The 22,667-nt window shown below is 38.8% G+C and overlaps 1 protein-coding gene across 3 annotated transcripts in view; it reads right to left on the bottom strand.

The window, feature by feature from the left end:
- GRB14 (growth factor receptor bound protein 14) overlaps nucleotides 1–22,667 on the bottom strand; it is a 116,269-nt gene that overhangs the window by 31,478 nt on the left and 62,124 nt on the right. For all 3 annotated transcript variants that reach the window (XM_019457938.2, XM_019457932.2, XM_019457953.2), the window contains one exon: nucleotides 11,475–11,631. In XM_019457938.2, the coding sequence (XP_019313483.1) occupies nucleotides 11,475–11,631 (157 nt within the window). The remainder of the gene's footprint in view (nucleotides 1–11,474; nucleotides 11,632–22,667) is intronic.

Below are 22,667 nucleotides of genomic sequence, written 5' to 3'. Positions count from 1 at the left end.
CATTTACAGAACCTGAATTTATTATTAACCCCAACAAGACTGAGAACAATCCACACAAAAAAATAAATACACAGAAGATTAAACTGTCTGCTGTGAAGAAGACAGGAGGCTGAAAGTAAAAAATTATTCAGATTATTGAAATAAAGGAAGTTACATTTTTGTAAGTCTCCATCTGAGACCTTTCTCCTTGCCATATTTAATTCTTTTAATATTTTCAGTTCAGTACGCTGAACAATGGCTCCAAAGACATCTGGAACCTATAAATGTTGCCTTATATGGCAAAGTCTTTGCAGATGTCATTAACTTAAAGAGACTGAGAGGAAGAGATTATCCTGAATTATTGAGGTAGGCTCTAAATCCAGTCACAAGGATCTTTATGAGACAGCGACAGAAAGAGATGTGACCCAAACAGAAGAGGAAAGGGCAATGTGACCACAGGAGCAGACTCAAGTGACACAGCCACAAGCCAAGAACGATGGCAACCACCAGAAGATGGACGAAGCAAGGAACGGATTCCCTCTAAAGCCCCGGAAAGAGCCTGGCCCTGCCATCATCTTGATTTCAGCCCACTGACATCAATTTTGGACTTCTCACCTCCAGAACTGTTACAGATTACATTTCTGTTGTTTGAAGCCACCAGGTCTGTGGTAAAGTAATATCACAGCTTCATGAGAGTTATATTTCCATTTTTCAGAACAGTGAACATCTCAGGATTTGAAGAGCAGCCAGGTGTCTGATCCCAAGTCAATGCTTTTCCTCTGCAAGTATTGCCTCTGCCTTCACTACAGCTCCCACTTGAGGGGCACCCCCTACAGCCTCTGCTGGGCCTATTTATATCCTGTTCATTCTTTCCATATCAACTAATATCCTCTCTCATGTTCCTGCACCTCTCATGTTTCAGCTGCCTCAAATTCTTTTATTTTGAAATGTGTTCAATAAATATTTGCTAATTAAGTCAATAAAAAAACTGCATTTTGAGTGTAAGGAGAAGGAAAATAACGGGCAATATTTCAAATCACATCAATCTTAACCTCACATGAAAGTAACATAAATCACTTGAATTTGGACTGCCCCAAAAGAGGAAATAAAACAAAAAAGGCAGAAAAGCCAAGCTGTATGTGAACAGCTATGACAAGTATGTCACGAAAAGCACTATCAAGTACTATTTGTGACCACCAACCAAGCAGTAGTCTACATGTAAACAAAGCCCAGAGTAACAATGTAGAAAGGAACAATAGAGTACGGTATTTGCAGAAAATTTCATGGAACCGTAATACCAAACGCGTAAGTAATGCATTACTAGCATCAGGAAAATATTCTGGTAATCTTAAGAAGAAAAATTTCTTCAAATAAAGCTAGACTAACTAGAGTATGTGAGATAGGGCAAGGCATACTTTGCATTCCTTCAAAGAGGATTTCTGGGTACTCTACTGAAAATTCAGAAAACACATAAGAAAGCAGACAAACAAAGCCCAGAGGATCAGATGCAGCTACATGTTCTCACCTCACACACTCCCCGGTAATGGAGATAAAACTTGCCTACTACACAACCTGGCTTTCCAAAATCGTATTATATTAATAAGCATTTTCAATTTATATATTTGTATCCAAATTTGGATGCACTGTCATATACCATCCTACAACCAAACCTCATTACGTTAAAGGATTAATGTTACAATAATCCAAATAACCCTAAAAGGCATAATTATCAGTTAATCACATCTTGCAGAAAATTCATGGTTTCTTTTTTTCAAGGCAGACACCTAACTAAATACAAATCTTAACAGGGAGGAGCTCAACATGAAGATACAAGATGCCTAGATGGATAACTTTGAGAGGAAAACAAAAAAGCTCATAAGCGGGGTGAGGGGGTGAAAAGTTGCAGAAGACCGGCTTTGCTTTGCTTAGGTTAGGCCTGGGACATCATCACCAAGACCTGAGAACAGAAAAAACAAAACAAGTACTGGTCCAGAGGGCTTCTAATTAACTTTCCACTGACGCTTCCTCTTTAGCGCCATTCTAAAACCAAGTGGATTTTAACCAGAGGAATGATCCCACTGAATAACTTACAATGCACGTCTTAAATATCAAAAAGAAACAAATTAATTCTGCGACTAGAAGCTCTTTGCCTCAATACTTGAGAACAATGATATTAAGAACTGTCACCCAGAATGAATCCAGAGACTTTTTGGGTTGTCTTGTGATAAATGACGCAGGTAACATTCTCATAAATTCATCACGACTCTTTTAAAGACCTTATTTTTAAAACTTCATAAATTCACCTAAAATACCATATTAAAATATACTATTAAATCTTTATGGATACAAGTCTGCTTAGAAACTTTTTAAAGTATTTTTCAGTCACTGGAAAGTGAATGACAGGGACTATATACCATTTCCGTGTAGGTAGAAAAATAGAAGAGAAGCCCTCTTAAATAGCTTCAAAACAGCATCCAAAAAAGAGAAAAAAGGGGGAAAGTCTCCAAACACTAAAGAAAAGCTTTCTTGAAACCAAAACAAAAGCTTCATATCACTTTAAGTTTCATTTCTGTTTCTGATAGATCTGTGAAGTGTCACAGAAATACAATGAAACATTACCAAATAATAAGTACAGAAAATTCTGTTCCTATTTAATTTCAGAAACTTTTTCTTTAAAAACAAAAAGGAAGAAGAAGAGAGGAAAGAAGTTTCTTCTGAAACTGTTGATTTCACTTCAAAGTCTTTTAAAAAAAACCTCAATCCTCCCAGAATGGAAAGTGTTCACCTGTGACCTTCTGCCTGGATTTCTTCACTGAATCTACTGAAAGTACAGCGTGGGGCTCAAATAGAAACCTGATTCCCTACTCTTCTCATCACTTGATAAGAGAAGAAACAAAAGTGGCTTTTACCTCTAATTCGCCCAGAAAACAATTCTTTGTATACCTTTGTTACAGGAAACTCCAGGAGACAAATGATCCTTGTACTTCTCTGGGCTAGGTAGAAACTACATACATTTTGTCAATCTTATTTTCAGATAAAAATGAACAGCCTCTGACCAAGCAAAACAAAAACTGGAGAAGCAAAGAATTAAATAAGGCTCGATTCTGAAAGGTTCCTTAACCTAAGAAAACTACTTAATACCAGAGAGATCCCCTGGAAAAATTGCTACCACCATATTCAGCTCCCCAAGTACAATTATTAGGAAAATGATGACACTTAGTTTGATGGCTATAAAGGCCCTGCAGATTATTGTTCAACAGATTGAAGTAGTCTTCATATTAACTCAGACTCACCGATCACAACTTGTATTCATAGAAATCTTACTTTTCTGCAAAGCATTTGCATATACATTACCTCAAGCTGACTGGTAAATAACCGAAGAGTTTAGAAACTGCTTCCATAAATTCTAAGTTACGAAATACATCCTTTACAGACTTACAATAAATTTCCATCTGAGCATTGCATCTGATTTCTTTGGCTTCTTTTCCATGTCTTTTCCTTCTATGTACGTTGTAATCCATCCTTTGAACTGCTTGATATAAGTACCTTATAGTTTAGTATGTTTTAGTTCAGAAACCATTTATTTGTCTTAAACCCTGGCTTACAAAGATGTATTCAGAGATCCATCTCTCATGGAACTACTGTCTAGTTTTCATAATATGACCACTATTAAGATATTTGCAGAAGGGGCGCCTGGGTGGCTCAATCAGTTAAGCGTCCGACTTTGGCTCAGGTCATGATCTCACGGTCCGTGGGTTCAAGCCCCGTGTCGTACTCCGTGCTGACAGCTCAGAGCCTGGAGCCTGCTTCAGATTCCATGTCTCACTCTCTCTCTACCCTTCTCCCACCCACACTCTGTCTCTCTTGCTCTCAAAAATAAATAAACATTAAAAAAAATAAAAAAAAAAAAGATAGTTGCAGAAAATGTTACAGCAGCTCAGAAGACGGGTAGTTGGCCCAACTTGGAGCTTCAGGAAGATGTCTTAAATCTTTTAAAATTTCTTAAGTTTTTAAAACTGTGTTTCTTTCTTTTTTTTTTTTTCTTTGATTCTAAAATAATACATTTCCACTATAGTAAATTTGAAAAGCATGGGCAGCTGACAATCACAATCCATTTTTAAGCTTACCAATCAGGAATTAGCACTTAACATTTCAGTATAATCCCTTCTTGTTTTTTCCCTGGGTCCATATGAATGTATGTATATGAAATTTAGGAGACACTGTGTGTGTGTGTGTGTGTGTGTGTGTGTGTGTGTGTGTACATACATATATATATATATATACACATCCAGTCAGTCATCATTGATTTTATATCTGCCCATATCAGTTTTCAAAGGGAGGACTCCAAAAACATGATCAAGAGCTGCATAACTTACATACTACGGATGTACTTTATTACATCCCTTGATTGCTATAACATTTTTCTAATTCATCGATATTGTAAATAACCCTGCTTGAACAGCCCTATACCTATTTCTTGGCCAAATTTGCTTGTTTTCCACACCCCAGTCCAGCATGTACTTGTGGGAACATCCCCTCCTGGGACACAATCCATCACGATCACTCCCAGTGTTTCTGGCACCACTCTGTTATTTTTAGGATTTGCAATTTCCTAAAGGATGTATAAGAAGCAGTGGTGCCAGTAAGTACCCTAATTGTCTCAAGAACAGTAAATATCCTAATTGGAACACAGAAGAGACAGACCTGTCTCCCTACCTGCTCTCAGAGGGAAGGGGCAACTCTACTTGATAAGGCTGAGCATGGGATGCCTCCTAATGCTTTTCTTTCTCTCTCTCTCAAATCATGGCACTACGTTAGCTGGCTGTCAGCTTGGACAACTGAGGGTTTTCATCTTGCTTTGTTTTCATAATATTTTTAGGAAATGGCTGCCAGTTATACCTTACTATCATTTTTAACTAAAATTCCAAGTAAGCCTTGGAAGAGGCATAGCCAGGTAAAGACAGGTGAGAAAGAACTTGCTGAGAATCCTAACAGCACAAGCAAGGAAACCAAGGAGTGGAAACTGTAGTATATGCGGGCAACTACAGGAACTTCTTTAATGTATAAACGTACAGGAAGAAGAGGGGGAGACACAAGGCTGGAGACAGGAGAGGTAGTCAGGTCATAGGTGTTACAAGGCCTGCAAAGGACCTTGGGCCCTAATGCATGAAGAATCAGGGCTGCATTCACAAGGATAACCTTGGTATGACCAGAGGCAAAGGGACCTGTTATAAGGCTAATATAATACCTGAGGAGAGAGATGATAAGACCTGAATGCAGGCTAGGAGAACAGCGAGAAGGAAAAATCAGCTGGACCAGGAGGCAGATTTAGTTATAACTCTTCACTGGTTCTTTTCTTTTCTTTTCTTTTCTTTTCTTTTCTTTTCTTTTCTTTTCTTTTCTTTTCTTTCTTCTTTCTTTTTTTGATGTTTATTTTTGAGAGAGAGAGCACAAACAGGGGAGGAGCAGAGAGAGGGAGGGAAAAGAGGATCTGAAGGTTCCACGCAGACAGCCTCGAGCTGGATGCAGGGCTTGAACTCACCAACTGGCAGCAAGCTGGATGCGGGGCTCAAACTCATGAACTGCGAGATCATGACCTGAGCCAAAGTCAAATGCTCAACTGACTGAGCCACTCAGGTGCCCCACTGGTTCATATTCTCTGCCTCCAGTCTTGGTGTGCCACCAGGACACCACGCCTCCTCAGAGCTCAGGTCAGTTTCAGCAGAGAAGGAAGCCTAGCGCCACATATCCTAAAAGCTTCACAATTACTGGTACTGGTGATAAGAGTGGTCACAATTCTGATGGCTGGTAGGTTACAAACAACGCTGAAAGTACAACCACGTTTCAGCTCCAGACAACAGGAACAACACTTGTGCTTCTTTGGTAAAAAAGAAAAAAAAAAAAAAAAAAAAGTAAAGGAACAGCTTCAAAGCAGGCGGCTGTGAAGCTCCTTTTTACCACTGTTGTGCACTGTTTCTGTCTTAAAGAGATCACGTGGGGACAGCTGCACACATAAAAATGGTTTCATTAAAAGCCTCCAGTCATTCATTTTGCTTATTAAAGCCACTCCACAATGATATTCACAATGGAACTCTCAGCTGTCCCCAGCAATGACACTAAAATACAATTAATTCTTCTTCCCGAGGAGTCCATAGGTATGCGCTTGAGGTATTGTGTTAATTGCCACAGTTTCATACCGTGGCTTCAATTAGGAATCAAAATGGGAGCAAGACAAACATGGATCCCATTAAGTTCCAGAGGACTTAAAACTGAAGTTTCTGCCCCCGCCCCACTCCCCCCTCAATCCACTTAACACTGATTGTAAAAGCAAAGGGCTCCATCTGGGGAACCACAGTGACATCCAGTGGCTATGAAGTAAAACACACCAGTTACAAAACGTCAACACAGGAGAGAAGGGCAAACATTTGTAGATGTACTGATGTTTTAAATTCAATGTCTATAAAACTGTGTGCAACTGGAACCTCATCATAAGATGATCCAAAATCAGGAAAATCAGAGATTCATAACAAAATGAGGATGTTTAGCTGCCTTCAATGATTTACTCTGCCTATTAAAATTCTCAGCAACATACATTAATAATTATTGCCAGAGGATATGAACTATTGATAGTGTACTCAAAGTTCCAAAAGTCATGTTACCGTTTATGCTATATACAAATTCAAGGAGAAGCCATTTCCAACATGATCCTCTTTCTCGGCCAGAAGAAATAACTGGCTGTGCTATAAAGTGAACAGGATAGATCGGTTTGCTCCCAATAACTTCAATACCATTTGGTAGGAAACATTTACCGAAAAATGTTCTTGAGGGTTCAAAATTTTAACTTATACTCACATCACACATGAAAGAGACACAGAGTGAGACAGAGACAAATCAACCACAGAATCCCTGGACCGGTTGTCTAGTGGGATGAGGAGAGACAAACTCATTTCAATGGAAAACGCAAAGACTTTAAGAACGTAAAAGGACCTAGACTTGAGCAACATTTGACTCTGGGCAAGGTATCTCATCACTGAATCTTTGTATTCCTATATGTAAATGGAGCTTTAAAAAAAAAAACAAAACGTATCTTGCAGGGTCACCATGAGGGTAAGTAATATGAACATCTATCAAGATTAATATTAAACCTCTCCCTCTGTGCCTTGCACATAGAAGATGCACATTAATAACAGCTATCACACACATGCATTTATATTAAAAAATACTAATAAGATGGACGTTTCCTTTGCCACAGAAAATGCCACTCTGAAAACAGACTTTAGATTCCATATACATACTATACTTTGAATATTAAGTGCTCCTCCTTCTGACTTTAGTAATCTGTGGTGTGCTTTACTGGATCAGAAGCAACAACAATAGCACATTTATTTTAACAACGTAAAATGTCTCTGAAACTTTCCTAAGCTTACCTTGGTCATTAACGTGAACTAAAGTACAGAAAACCCTTAACTCTCATTCATCCTACAAGTTACAACATTCTTGCCCATAATGTGTCAGGGTCTCACCAATACTACACCTCATACGTGGGTAGACAATACCGTGAAGATGCTACAGTGGGGCATGAGCAACCGGCAGAAATTACATATGCACCAGGATCAATCCAGGAAGCCACAGTTAATTTGATGTAGAAGCAAAATAAAGTGGCTTAGCCTCTAGAAGGTTGAATTCTGGCCTTCTTACCAGTATACAGCTGACTCTTGAACCATGTGGACGACAGGGGTGCAGATCTCCCCTTGTAGTAAAAAATCTGTATGAAACTTGACTCCCCCAAAACTTAATTACGAATAGCCTACTGCTGACTGGAAGACTTATTGGTAATATAAACAGTCCATGAATACTTTGAGGTTATATGTATTATATACTGTACTCTTACAATAAAGTAAACTAGAGAAAAACGTTATCAAGAAAATTTATAAGGAAGAGATAATAAATTTACAGTACTAGACCGTATTTATTAGAAAAAATCCACATATAAGTAGATCTGTGGACTTCAAATCCATGTTATTCAAGGGTCGACTGTACTTTCAAAACTAAATCAGGATCGTATTTGCTCTCTGACTCCAAGACCTCCAGTCACTTTTTCTGTCACTCAATGGAAAAGTCAAGCCCCTCCGTGGCTTAAGAGACCCTACATGTGCTGGCTCTGTAGCTGCCCTACTGAAGTCCACTCCCTCACTCCCCACCTTATTCCAGAAGTGCTGGCCTCTGGCTGCTGCCTGAGCACAGTGCCACAAATATTCTCCTCCATGTGATGTTATCAAGGACATCTTCCCTGATCCCTTTTTTTAAAGTGCGTCTCCTGGGGCACCTGGGTGCCTCATTCCGTTAATGACTCTTGATTTCAGCTCAGGTCATGATCTCACGGTTTGCGGGTTCGAGCCCTGCATCAGATTCTGCACTGACAGTGTGGAGCCTGCTTAGGACTCTCTGTCTCCCTCTCTTTTTGCCCCTCCCCTGCTACTGCACGCTTTCTCTCTCTCTTTCAAAGTAATAAAAATAAGAAATAAAATGCATCGCCCACTCACCCCCAGCATGCTCTTTCCTTCTTCCTGCCTTCCTTTTCTCCCAGTATAGGCTTTTCAAAAGTTCCAGCTTTTCAAAAGTTCGCATTACAACACTTTGCTTTTACAAAAGACCTACATTAGTACCTGTTTTTGCCAACCTGCAGAAATCCAAAGAGGCTTTTCACTTTTACATAAAAAGGTGAAAAATGAAAATACCAATCAGCGTTTGCTTTGCAGCGAGCCCTTATAGAGGCAGCGTGCACCCTGGAGAGCAGCGACATGGCCCCGCCAAGCTCCTTCCAGGGAACTGCACTCAGCATCTCAGCATCAAGCCACCATAGCTTTGAACTTAGTCTGTGAGCATCTGGGCTTTATCTTGATTTATTCTGTGCATCTGTTGGCAAGATGCACCCTGAGACACCAGAAAATACTAAGAGAGATTATTTGTGGGGTCTGGGAATGCTCAAATATTGTTCCATATAAATTAATGGTAAATGCTTCTTTGCTTTATACAGTTTCAGCTTATGAAAGTTTTCAGTAAGAGCACTCTACTTTTGGATATCAGGAGAAACCCATACTTATCATCATCTAAGGGGTTACAAATTTTAGTCATTTGCCTCTTATCTTTCTCTTCCCTCGAAAATGCAAACTCACAAGGGCAGTGGGTTTTTTCTTTTGTTTGTTCTTTTGTTTTTTTTGTCTATCATGTTCATACTGTACCCCCACGATCTAAGGCTGGGTATAAAATAGTCAATAAATATCTGCTAAATTGTTTGAAGAAGACAACAGGAAAAGGCAGGGAGAGTTCCTAGTTTTTGTGGAATCTGTAAGGTGAAATGAAAAAAAAAGAAAAAGAAAAATAAGAGGTATTTTTAAGCGCACACACACATACACCCACACACACACACAAAAAGTCTACAAAAGTAAATGCACAGTATAATTACAGATTATGTTAAAATAGAGAAATTAGACAATAAATAAATAAGTGAAGAAAATAGATATTCGTTAGCTACCATCTAATGTTTCAGTGTATCCTTACAGAAATAAAGCAGCTAATAAATAAATACAGATATGGAAGATGGTAAATCTAATATGCATCAGTATTTGGAGAGCATTATGCCTGCAGCTTTTCTACTATTTAAAGATATAATCTGAGTGAAAACCAAAAGGAGGAAAAAGAACACAAGAAGGCTGTGGAACCCCATTTCTTTCCCATAATCTTTGGCCTGATGCATGGTTGACAAAGCCATGAGACAATATTCTCACATCTTTGATTTTATTTCAGCATTTCCAGAAAATAGAGTAATGGAGAAACATATTTCTATTTGATGCCTAAAATCTTAAACTTAGTATGCAACTCAAATTAATTCTCAGCGTTCCATTTGAAGCCTCAACATTAAAAGACCTGTGCGTTTTATTCCTTAATATCACTTGCTGTGGTTTCAGTGATTTACAGAGTAGATTTTTATTATTGAGTTTCAAGCTATTTGTTAGGGATAAACTGTCGTGACTATAATCAAAAAAAAAAAAATGTTTTTTAAGTTGCTCCCAAAGAAAAAATTAATAGTATAGAATACTGTAATTTCATATGCTAATTAAGAGCATATGTAAACAAGATAAGTTTAGAATATGGCAGATGTCTATTGAGAGTCAACATCATACTTTAAGGAGATTAATGGTCATGAATAGAAGTTAAATTAATCACAAATATCAACGCAGAAAATATATGTTGAACTTTTTCTGCCCTGGGAAGGCAATGACAGCAAGTTGCCCTGGCCCATATAGCATACCTTCAGAATTCAGGTTTTCTGTGAATTTTACCTAATATGGCCAAAAAAAAAAAAAAAAAAAAAAAAATTTGCAGATGTGATTAAGGGACCTTAAAACTAGGAGATTATCCTGGATTATCCAGGTAAACTCTAAATGGTACCATTTTTATAAGACAGAGGCAGAGGGTGATTTGACACAGAGGAGGAAAATCCAGTGTGACCACGAAAGTAGGGACTGAAGTGACATGGCCATAGCTGAGGAATGCTGGCCGCCACCAGAAGCTAGAAGAGTGCGGGAACAGCTGGTCTTCTACAGCCTCCAAGAGAAGTGCATCCCTGCCGATGCCTTAAGTTCAACCCGACGATACTGATTTTAGACTTCTGGCCTCCAGAGCCACAAGAATAAAGTTTGGTTGTTGTAAGTCACCAGGTGTATAGCAATGTGTTAGAGCAGCCGCAGGAAACAAATATGGAATTCAAAGAATCGGATGGCATGAACATAACAAACCCCTTTCTTTTTCACTACTTATTAGGGGAACATGTTCTTTAACACTAATACCTGTAAAAATAAGAAAATGTGAAATAAAATTGTTGCCAAATTCTGTCTCACTCCAACAGAAGAATAAAAATTCTTTTAACTTGTTTTAAAAAATGGAGAAGAAAGCCCTCTACATTTTACAACACAGAGCTGCATTTCCAATTTACAAAATAGTTTTGAAGATTACTCTTTATGTTTATGACTTTAAAATGTAAAAGAGTTACTTAGTTCTTCTAGAAAAATTTAGGGTTTACACATCCATAAAGAGAAGCACCAGTGCAGAAATTTCCCATGTCTTCACTACAACCAGTTCAAAAAGTAGTTCAGATAACAGCTTATTTTATTAACTTCTCAAAATACGTTCACTGTGCTACCAACGATTATTATGGCATTTATCTTTCTATCAACTTGGACTCTGTGTTTTGGCTCCCAAATTTCCCTAAATCATTATTTAAACAAAGAAGTGTGCTAAATGTGTAATATTTCTACCCTTACTTTCATTTTGTGCTACATTCTTTGTGTCCCAACCACCAACACCAAAAATAAAGAAAAAGACTACTCATAATTCTCTTCTATTTTTCTACATCTGAAGAAACTCTTTGCCATATGATTGAAGCTATAAGGAATGGAAAAGCAAGGATATGGACTACGGTTCTGTATCCTTACCTAGACCTATGTGAGGCAGATGCTCAAAAAGGGTCCAGCTGTGGTCATCAATGTAATGATTCTTCAGGATCAACAGCTGGCAAACATCTCGGGCAGTTATGTCACTGGGTACCTCTACAGCCCTGCTGGTTTCATCTTCACTGTATACTTTAATTACCTGTGTAGGTAGAAATAAGAAAATGAGCTAAAATAGTCTATTAAAAAATATCACTCTAATAAGTCGTCAAACTTATTGGCTGAGCTAATTACAAAGTCCTTATATGGATTCTTGTACATTTAATTTTCTAAAACACTGAAAAAATGTTGCCTATCCAAAACTTGTCCATAACATGTCAAATCACTATGTCTGACAACTTCTACTCTCTTCTCTTCAGTGTCTAAAGTAGAGGACGTTCAGTGACCATTTGCTGTCATTTCTCTACCACTCTGGTCTATTAAAAAGCTATATATCCCTTAACAATACTTAAAATTTTCCATTCCATATTTAAATCCTGTAATCCAAGTAACATGGGCTATTCATTCCCAGATATATACAGGTAGTAAAAGCAGTAAGTAAATCAGCCTTTATGGAAAGATGTCTCTATTTTCAGGTTCTTGAAACTTGGGCAAAGACTGGCTAGATGTGTACCAAATCATTTTTCCCCCTTGCAATTAGTTGTATCCATGGGATTGAGTTTTAGTCAATGGAATGTAAGCACATTCAATGTTGTACTTTCAGGCCTCATCCATAAAAATCTCCCACATATTGTCCCCCATTGTTAGGCCACTCTCCCACTGAATGGAAATGACTACAAGGACCTAGAGGGAAGAAAAGCCATAGGACAAAAAGAGCCTTTATCCCACCATGACCACACGAAAGGTGCCCAACTAAGAACACCCATATGGAACTTTGACATGAGCAAGAAATAAACTTTTATTGTGTTCACTTACTGTGAATTTGTATTTATCTATCACAGCAGCTAATGTTACTCTAAATTATACAGAATTAGAGAGAGTTTCATATACAACACTCCCCTTAACATTTACCAAGTTGTGCTCTGTGCTAGAATTTCCATTATTAACTATGGTATGGTTGTATATTAATTAAATTAATTATAAGAAGATAAACACCTATGATAATAGTATATAGTAAGATCAACATATACACACACAAGTGGAAAATGATATAAAAATTCACTATAAGAAATACACTTGTTACAAAAATAGACATTTCAACATTTTTAGTAATTCAAACAAATGCAAATAAAAATGATTTATCAATTTTGTCCTACCAATTTTTTTTAATGTTTATTTATTTATTTTGAGAGAGAGCACATGCGCACAAGCAGGGGAGGGGCAGAGAGAGGAAAGAGAGAATCCCAAGCAGGATCTGCCCTGTCAACGCAGAGCCCGATGCAGGTTTGGTCTCACGAACTCTGAGATTATGACCTGAGCCAAAATCAAGAGTTTCATGCATAACCGACTGAGCCACTCAGGTGCCCTTGTCCTACCATTTTTTTTTTTAAATTACACTTAATAACAGTGTGATGAAATACTTGCTCTCTTACAGTGATAGGAGTGATATAATTGGTAAAACTATTTTGTACACCTATTGGAAAGTATTCAAAAGCATTAAAAGGTCCATTCCGTTGACTCAGTAATTTCCCTTACGTAAACCATCTCAGTAAATCTGTCCTAAATGTGGAAAATGGCTTTAAGCATAGACATACCCAGCAAAGCGTTACATATAATTCTATTAATCTAAATATTCAACTATAAAAGAACAGTAAATGACAGTACTTTCATAGAATGGAATATTATATAATGTCTCAGCATGTTATTCAAGGAAATGATATAGGAACTTTAAAAAATTCTTAGGTAAACGAAAATCATGACACCGAAGTATACTTTATGCATAGTACAGTGCAAATTTCCTTGGTAGACTGGCTACCAGGTACCTACCTGTCTTCTCTAACAATATTCTGGTTGCCTTTTAGAGCACACTCCCTCCCTCACCATCGGTCCTTGTGACCCCTGCAGCTCTCCCTCCAGCTCAGCCATGGAGACCTAGAGCTTCAGGGACAGGCTTACCAGAGCCGGCTGTTAAACACTCAGGAGCTGCAAGTCAGGCATCCAGCTTGAAATCAGCCGTGGTAGGAGCATGTATACAAAAACATGTCTTTTTATGGCCAGTTTACCATACTAGTTCATACCACTGCCTCAGATCCGGATAGATAGTATCCAGACTGATCCACCAGCACCCAGAATCCCTCTGGCAACAGTTATTACTTCAGAGAAGGGCGTATGACCTCATCAGAGCCAGTCAGAGCCAATCTGGATATCTGTTCACATAACCGTAGAGTGGACCCTCTTTTCTATTGGGCAGACGTAGGATGAAGCTGTTATTGTTCACAAAGAGAAAGAGTGGGGGAAAATGAGGCCCACGTGGAGTAAGCCACGCTAAGAGATGAAAATAATCTTGAGAATATCTCAGAGCCCCTGGAACAAGTGAATTTGATTTCTTTGTGTTTTTATATGTGCCGTGTCTACTGGTAACACCTACCTACATTTCTCCCTTGCTCTAGCCATGGACCCCCTCCAGGTCAATCTCCATACTGCTGGCAGAAGAAACTTGCTTATTGCCAATCCAATCAGGTCGTTCTGCTACTAAGATTCTTCAGTGGCTCCTTGTTGTCCCAACTCAAGCAGCTCATCATATTTACTAAGACCCCTTACAAGGTGCACATCCTTTGCTAAGTGTTTTAATATAAGGCTGTCTGTCACAGACAGAGACTGTTGTTCATTTCAGAGAGCTTAAAGTCTAGTAGGGAAAGCAGTATTAAAAATATAATAATTACCAACTAGAGCATAAACGTATGGCATATTACTAATCATAAAATGGAGCTTAGGTTAGGGTGAGAGACCTGGAAGGTATCTGTGAAAAAGTGATAACGTAAGGCAAGACTTGAAGAGTGGGCTAGAGCCAGGCAAAGAGAAGGTGAGAGCATTTCAGCTAAGGGAACAGAAGTCCCTTGGGTAAGAAGGAATTTGGCAAGTTCTAAAGACTGAGAGGAGTCAGGGATGGCAGGAGCAGCAAAGAGGAAGGAAACTGAGGTGGTAGGCAGGATGGTGGTAATAGGGATGTATGGTCCTAAGTTCAGAATTGACTTAAGAACCATCGAGCTTTTAAGTCATAAACAAACCCATGGACACGGATACGCCTGGTGAGGGAGAAAAGGAAAAACAAAAGAAAAAGAGAATCTAGGACTGAACCCTGAGAAGTACCAATACTAATGGTGACTTAGAGGCAAGAAAGTCTGAAAGATAACATGAGGTAGAAAGGGATCCAGGAAAGTGGGAACACATGGAATAAAGCCCAAACTCTAGGATGCACGCAACATGTACATTCTCCAGGAAACCAGCCTATATTACAGGTCATTCTATGATCCTAGCCAAATAGGTCAGGTACTTGTAAGCTGTTCTTTTTTAGTTGCATGTGAGGTACCCTCTAACTGGGATCAACACTCCAACCACCAACAACGTACCTTATTTGGCAAATTCCTACTTACTGTTTGGCCCCAGTTTCCATGGCACTTCTTCCAGAAGGTCTTCCCTGACTGCCCAAGCCTTTGTAATTTATATTACTCTTTTACATACTCTTATTTTATAATTTTCTATTTGCAGGCCCTTCTCCTCAATTGTACTAATAAATTTCTTCAAGGAAAATCTCTGTTTATTTACCATTTGACATCATATTTCAGGTACCTGGCCCAAGGCAGCGTATGTATGGCTTAATAAAGATCTTCGGAACAAATGAACTTTGTACCCCTGTAGAGCCAAAGTTTTTTGACATAGTAAGTACTCAATACCTATTTATAAACTTTAATTTAAAAATATTTTGTCACAAAGTGTATGATTATTAAATCGTAATGCTCAGTAAATTCAAATTCTCCTCAATGATCCACAGATATACATGTTTTCTTACAAACAGTCCTAGGTAAGAATTGACTCAATATCGCTGTTTGTGGGCAGTTCTGAGTTTTGCCGTCATTGAGGTTGCTACATAAGGTCATATGAGAAAGGTCGTGAAAATACATCGCCAAGATCAGATGCAACTGTTTGACCTTTCACATCAATTCACTTGCTTTCTGGTTAACACATGTGGTTCACAAAGATCCCAAGATCTGCCTGTAATCTCCGTGTTTCCCCTGACTGCAAGCAGGGAGGCTAGTGTTCTTAAGGGCGTGTCCTGAGGACCTGTATCTGTGACAGACAACCGGTGGGATTCTAAGGGATGCTGTCCACTGCACCTCCACGTGCTCTGGCTGACGCTGACTGGGTCAGGCCCTGCTGCATGCTCCTGACAAAGACGACCACTCTTGAGAGGAAAAGAGGATCCAACCCTGTGACTGCTCCTTCATGTGCCACGATGATGAGCCACTGTCTCAGCTCCCTCAGAGGCCAGCTGGCAAATCTCACGTCAGGAGATGGGGGGCAAATGGGAATGACATGGAGGTCGCTGGGAAGGCTTCCCGACTACCCATGTTTTCTTACAGAAAACTCCCATCACCTGGGCTAACAGAAGTATGCCTCTTACTTTCATGCTCTATTTTTTTCTTATCTACTATATTTTTATATTAAAGGAAATAAATTAAAAAAAAAAAAAAAACAACTGGAGACATTCTGAAGCCTAAGCCAAATTCAAGTAGTGGGCAAGAACTGAACAAGAGGCAAAGGAAAAGGCATCTAACCAATTAGGAAATGCCATTATTTTCTTCAGACTATATTACTGCAAATTTGAAAGAAACAGGTTGCCAAGAATCAAGACACATAAATTTAGAAGGGCTAGGCCAACTCAAATTTTTAGAATAGGTGCATGTACTCATTTTAAAATAAATAACACCCACTGGAAAAAAAGCTTGGTACTTTTGTTTGAGTTCCATTTTAAATTTGTATTTTTTAACTCCTATTTAATTGACATGTATCCAAAGTACACATTTACCTAAGAATGATAAAATTATATTTTAATTGATATTCCACAGGAATAAATTCCTGTCATCTCTCAAATCTACTCAATAATTGTGAAAAATTCTTTATACCACAAAGGGGTGTCTTGGTTAAAAGTCTCACTTTATTAGTATTTATTTCTCCTTAAAATATACGAAAAAGGAAATGCTTATCTAATAAGCCTTAACTCTCTACTAGAGTTGAATATGCCTCTTGCCAAAAGTATTACTACACAAAACTGTCCTATGTAAGAAAAAAAGTCAAATCATCTGAAAACCTACATGACTAGTATGGATTAAAACTAAGTTAAAAACTTTTGTGATTAGGTAAAAACAAGTAGCAGGGCTGTTCTTCAGAATTATTAGAGCAACATAATGGCATCCTGTTTCCTCTACACACTGAGTGGTAACAAAGAAATTTTAAAATCATATAATTACGCTACTTAATAAAGGGATATTATAATTTCAAGTTCCGTGATCTAAATTCCCAGCTTGCTTTATAAAGTGAAAAACGGGGAGAAAAATATTATTCATACTAATTGATCATTTGAAATTATATAGCAGCAGGAAGAAATCCTGCCTGACACTAAAAAAGTATAAGAACTTTCTTTGTTGCATCAATGACCAGAAAGATACTTGACTAGCAAGAGAGACATGCACTGATAAGGCCTGTCTATAACATCCCAGCAGCATAAACAGAGCGAGTGCCCAAGGACAGCCAACAGGGTACACACAGGCTGTGTTTAGGAAGCCTTGCCCGGTCACTGTAATCCTGACAGTCAGAGCAACCTTGGCCTTTGGAGTGGTTTACAGTTTGAAAAACTTCTCTGGGAGCATATGGCAACTAGTGAAATAGTACCACACAGGAAAAGTAGCCCCCGCAGGGGATATGCTGAAATGTGGCTGAAGCAGATCTCTGTTTTGGCTGACATCCATCTTATCAAGACAGTTCATACACTTTATACTTCAACTCCCCTGACTGCCCTCCATAAAAGTAAGTGGAAGCAAAAGATTAAAAAATTAACATAACCCATTTTCAAAGCGGTAGACACAACAACATTCAAATATACAGGGATGGCAAGAAATGGTTAACTTTTTAGAAGAAAGCTTGAGGCCCCTAAAGCCTCAAGACTAAAAGATATAAAATATTTAAAAATCAAACAACGGCCATTTCTGAAAAAATAAAGGGATCAAATCTGAAAGTCAATCCGATATGTATCACCTTGCCTCCAAAGCACACATGGTAATCATCTGCTACAATCACTGGAAATTCTGATTCTCAGAGCAGATTATTCATAAAGCCTTAGGAAAGCACTAGGCAAGGCCCCAAGAGGCAGCCGTTCTGCTCCTCCCTGCAGACCCCAGGAATGTGACGGTATGGTATAGATAGTCCTTTCTCAGCCTGGATTCATCCTGGAATATTTGAGACAAACTCAGGACTGCCATCTGGTCATGTGGCAATGTTACAGAGCAGAAGGGAGCACCGGTGAGGAATTAATACAGGGTAGCTTTCCCCCATGTATCCTTGGTTTTTTTTCAGAGGAGGGGGATGGAAGGTGGGATAATCACTCAGCAGGTAAAAAATAAGCATGGATTATGCATAAATACATGACCAAGAATCCACAGAATGAAGTGAGAAAAAATTTTTAAATAAAGAAAGAAAATAAGAAGAAAGAGCAAAAGAGGAAGAAAAAAAAAGATCATTGGGGATGGTTGTCTCTTGTGCCAAAGTTTTTATTTTGGGAAAATTTAAATTTAACTTTTAAATTAACTACATTTAAATACTACACTTAATATTTAATTAGACACTGACTCTTATTAATTACTATTTAATTTACAATAACTTAAACATCACATTTAAATACTAAGACCTTACCATGAAGAAAGTATATAACTTCTAAAAAGAAACATTAATTTATCCACTGTATCCATTAATTATCTATTTTGTTTACATATGGTTAATAGAAAGTAAGAAACAAGGCCCTTAGAGGTGTGACCTCAACTAGGTCCCAAGGAAAGTTTATTTTCTATAGCTCTTTAAAAGTTTATCATCCAAGTGCAATAGGATTATAAAGCTATCTTTTAATGTTTCCATTTTTTACTCTATTATTTTTAACAGATAGGCAATGCACTTAAATCATGAGAAATATTTTTATATCAAGGTCAGAGTGGCCCTGGATTTTTACATTCTTCTACATAAGGAATGCAGTGTCCTAAGATAAGAGAAGACAGTCTCAGATATTTTGAATTAAGTAACTCACTGTGTTCCCTTGAAGGAAATGGAAAATAATATATTCAGTATTACTTATTCCAAATCTCTAACAAAATGGCATACTTTAAAAAACAAAAACTGTTCAAAAGGCCCCAACAGCTCAAGGAAAGCTACTGCTTCTTTACGGCCACTCTGTTTTGTTTTTCTAATTGTCAAATATTTATTAAGAGCAAAAGAGTACATGGCTTAGAGAAGTCAGGTAGTAGGATGTCTTCCATTCTCTCCATTAAAAAAAGATATTCAATAACACATTTTACTTGAGCATGAGCAGCACATGTTCAATTAGTTATATTAACTCAAAATACGTATTGTCACCAATATCAGAATTACAGAAACTGACTGGCACAAACTTGTCTATTCCATACCCTTGTGGCTCCTTTCAGATCTACCCCCTATAATCCTTTCCTTCTTCTCTAACTCCAAACATATTATTTTGTTTTTCTCAGTTTCTTGAAACAGCCGTGCTCCTTCCTGACACGGGGCCTTTGCATATGCTACTAGAGCTGCTTTGTACACTATCTCCCCACCTTCTACTTTCCATCCCTCACATGAGCCATTATTTCTGTGGGGAAGTTTCAATGACCCTCTCAGTTTAGGTCCAGGCCCTTCATGCCATGTATGCATGTGCACAACCACGTGATTACTATCCATCAACCTCCACTGCTCAGAATGCTGCATGACAGCAGGGATGATGTCACTGTTTTCTTTCCCTTGTGTCTCTAGCAATTAGTACAGTACCTGGCACACAGCTGATAATCAAAACTATTCTTATAGTGAAAAATGAAGCCATCATGCATAGCCCTGCAGGAGACAACATTAGGCATTCCAAAACAGTAGCTTTGAAACCTCATAGGGTTTGAAAACCTCCAGGGGAGAAAAAATACCCGGAGACCAAAGAGAAAACACAAGCAAAGCTTTCATGAAATCTGTGAACTGAATAAAGGTGGAGAAGGTGACTTCTCTGGCCCATTTCAATTCTGGTATTCTATGAGAATTCAAAAAAAAAAAAAAAAAAAGGTCAGAGGACCTCTGGGCAGGACAAATATTAAATATTAGGAGTAAAGACACCAAGGACTGAAGAAGCAAAAAACACGCATGCAACAAGAGACAGACCGCTTTGCCAAGAGCAGAGGCACGAAGTTATGAGGAGCGGGTGAGGAAGCTCAAGTGTCAGGAGGCATGTTCGAGAAGGCTCTTCACCCCGCACTGCGGACCACAGGTTTCCATCGGTGCAAACCAGCAGGGAGCCCACCACGGAAGGGAGCAGTTTTCAGATCCACAAATGACAGAATGCCTTTTCCCAATGGTTGGAAATACAGAATTAAGTTTTAAATGAAAGTTCACAAGAACATGTGTACAAATTGGTAAGAGAATAATGGCAAACAACCACACGGTCACCTAACCATTTAGGAACCAGTTCAGCGACGAGTAACAGAACATATACCCTACGAGGGTTTATTAACCAAACTGAGGCAGACGGTTCCGAGTTCCGTGAGGCAGATCCACCAAGTCACCAGTGACTGAGCCAGGCTCCTTCCCTGAGTCCACAGTCCTCTAGGTCACAAGCTGGATCACCCCCACACCATCTCTGTAAAAACTCTGAACTTGTCTACATTTGTATGCGATTTCATCTCAGTGGGGAAATCACAGGGCCTGATTGGATAAACACAGAAACGAACGCAGAATTAAAGGACCTGTGTTGCTGGGGTGCCTGTGTGGCTCAGTCGGTTAAGTGTGCCAACTCTTGATTTTGGCTCAGGTCACGATCTCACGGTTCCTGAGATCAAGATCTGAGTCAGGCTGTGCACTGACAGCATGGAGCCTGCTTGGGATTCTCTCTCTCCTCCTCTGTCTGCCCCTCACCTGCTTGTGCACACACACTCTCTCATTCTCAAAATAAATAAACTTTTTAAAAAAATGGCCTGTGTTACTGGAGATACATGTAGAACTTCCAGAAGTTCTGGATATAAATTCAAAATATACGGATGGAGATGTATGATGTATGAATTGGTTTCCCATCCAGCATCAAGCCAAAGGGGCCCGGCGTGGAAATGCCCCAAAGTTGACATTGCAGGGGACTGAGCACTGCCACACCTGACAGATTAGAACAGTAACACTGTCACATCATGGCCTGGCCAGTCTCCCATCCAGGAGAAGAGACCCAGTGTGCAGGCCAAGGGGCACGCAGAAAGTCTCCCTGATACCCCTCTACCCTCTCTGAGACTCCAACTCTGTTCTTGACCCTTTCTGCCCTTCTTCTCAGGCCAAGAGCCCTACAGGCTGCTCCTTCTCTTCTCCCTCATGGGTAGCCAGAAAGACTCAAGAGGGGGTTCAGTTTTGCGATTAAAAAACTGGAAGCCCTTTCAGTGTGCTCTGTTATGTGGCAGGGGGAAAAGGCAAAAGAGACAGCTCCAATTTCATTATAAAAGAAGGCAAACACTAAAAATAAAGTCTAAAGATGTCCCAAACCACGCACACACACACATCTACATATGCATATATGCGTGTTATTTTAGGACCTAAATCCAATATGAATAAAGAGGGTCAAATCCCAAATCCCACACTAATGTTTCCAGTGACTTCATCAAAAGAGTGTTCTCTGAAGCCTCAGTGTTTTTAAAACTCATGTAATTCCTGTGAAGATGCCAGTGCTGACTAATTCGTCTTTGAAGTAAAAGAAAAACCTTCACAAGTGCTAATGGTTATTCATATTTAAAGCAGAAAACCACTGGTCATGCTTATGTTGGACACAATGTTATTCCAGTATCTCGTTTCAGGGTTTAAGCAATCATTTATTCCCAGAATACCCAGAAGACATGTCTAGGCAAAAAAGTAAAAAAACAGTTTCACACAGTGAGAAGGACAAGTTGGGAAGGGGTGGAAAAGTGTTAAGAAAAGAGAGGGGGAAACATGAAGAGTAGAAAGAGAACGTTTATTAGTGCCCAGAACACTGGGCTTTTTATTGCAATTCTTGGGTTGTCTGGCATCAGTTGAAGCACTTTCAGGAACTGCCTTATTTTACTAATTTTTAAAAGCACATCTCCTCACATTTAACTTGTCTGAAACTTGGATGTAACTTACCATCAGTGGTCTGTCATAGTTTAATTGGAAACATAGAACATAATGATGCTTCTTGTAACTTAAGGTGCCGTAGGATCAATGAAATGTGCTATGCTGTTTTTCTGGGACATTTGGGAGATATTATTGTATAAACTTATAATAGCACACAAAATATCACTTTCTAGACTTAACACTCCCATGCTGTGTCAGCACTAGGAGCAAATGATTTATAACCATTTTTGTAATTTTACCTTTCTTTCACTTTGCTAAATATTTATTTTATATCAGTAAAAACATGTATAAAGCACATTTGTGTACAAGAAATACACTCAGTGCTGCTTGAATCATAAAATATGAAAGGTCAAGAGGACTCTTGGACAACATCCACTGACATCCTCTCATTTTACAAAGAAAGAAGCCGAGACTGAAGAAGGTCTGACTTGCTTGGGATGCTAGCTGTTCCCCGGCACAGCCAGCCAGAGTCCCTTATCTGGGCTCCGACCTGCCTCGGTTCTTGCCGCTCTGCTCCTCCAACTTCCATGTGGCTGTAAGCCGCTGCTTCTACACGCCATCTCAGATAAAGTGTTATATAACTAAAAACCACAATATAAAAATGCACGTATGTGCCAAAGCACCTGCTTTTGGAATATCAAGAGAGGTTGCTCCTTGTTTCACTTTTCTCCATATTAACTTGCCGGAAATCTGCATGTCCTGAAACAGCCAGCAGAGGGAGTCTTTACTTCTCAGCGTGTACAAATAGAGAAAATAACGATGTTTTGAAAATTACAACTTTAACATTCTTAACCCTGTGCAGGTACTATCATAATTACAAGCTTTTAAAATGTTTAAAGCTATTTTTAAATATTCTTAACAATT

The sequence above is a fragment of the Panthera pardus genome, unplaced genomic scaffold (assembly GCF_024362965.1).
Source record: "Panthera pardus isolate Hobbes unplaced genomic scaffold, ASM2436296v1 HiC_scaffold_10, whole genome shotgun sequence".
Taxonomy (NCBI): Eukaryota; Metazoa; Chordata; class Mammalia; order Carnivora; family Felidae; genus Panthera; species Panthera pardus.
Note: the sequence above shows the minus strand (reverse complement) of the source record. Positions and strands in the feature narration are given on the sequence as shown.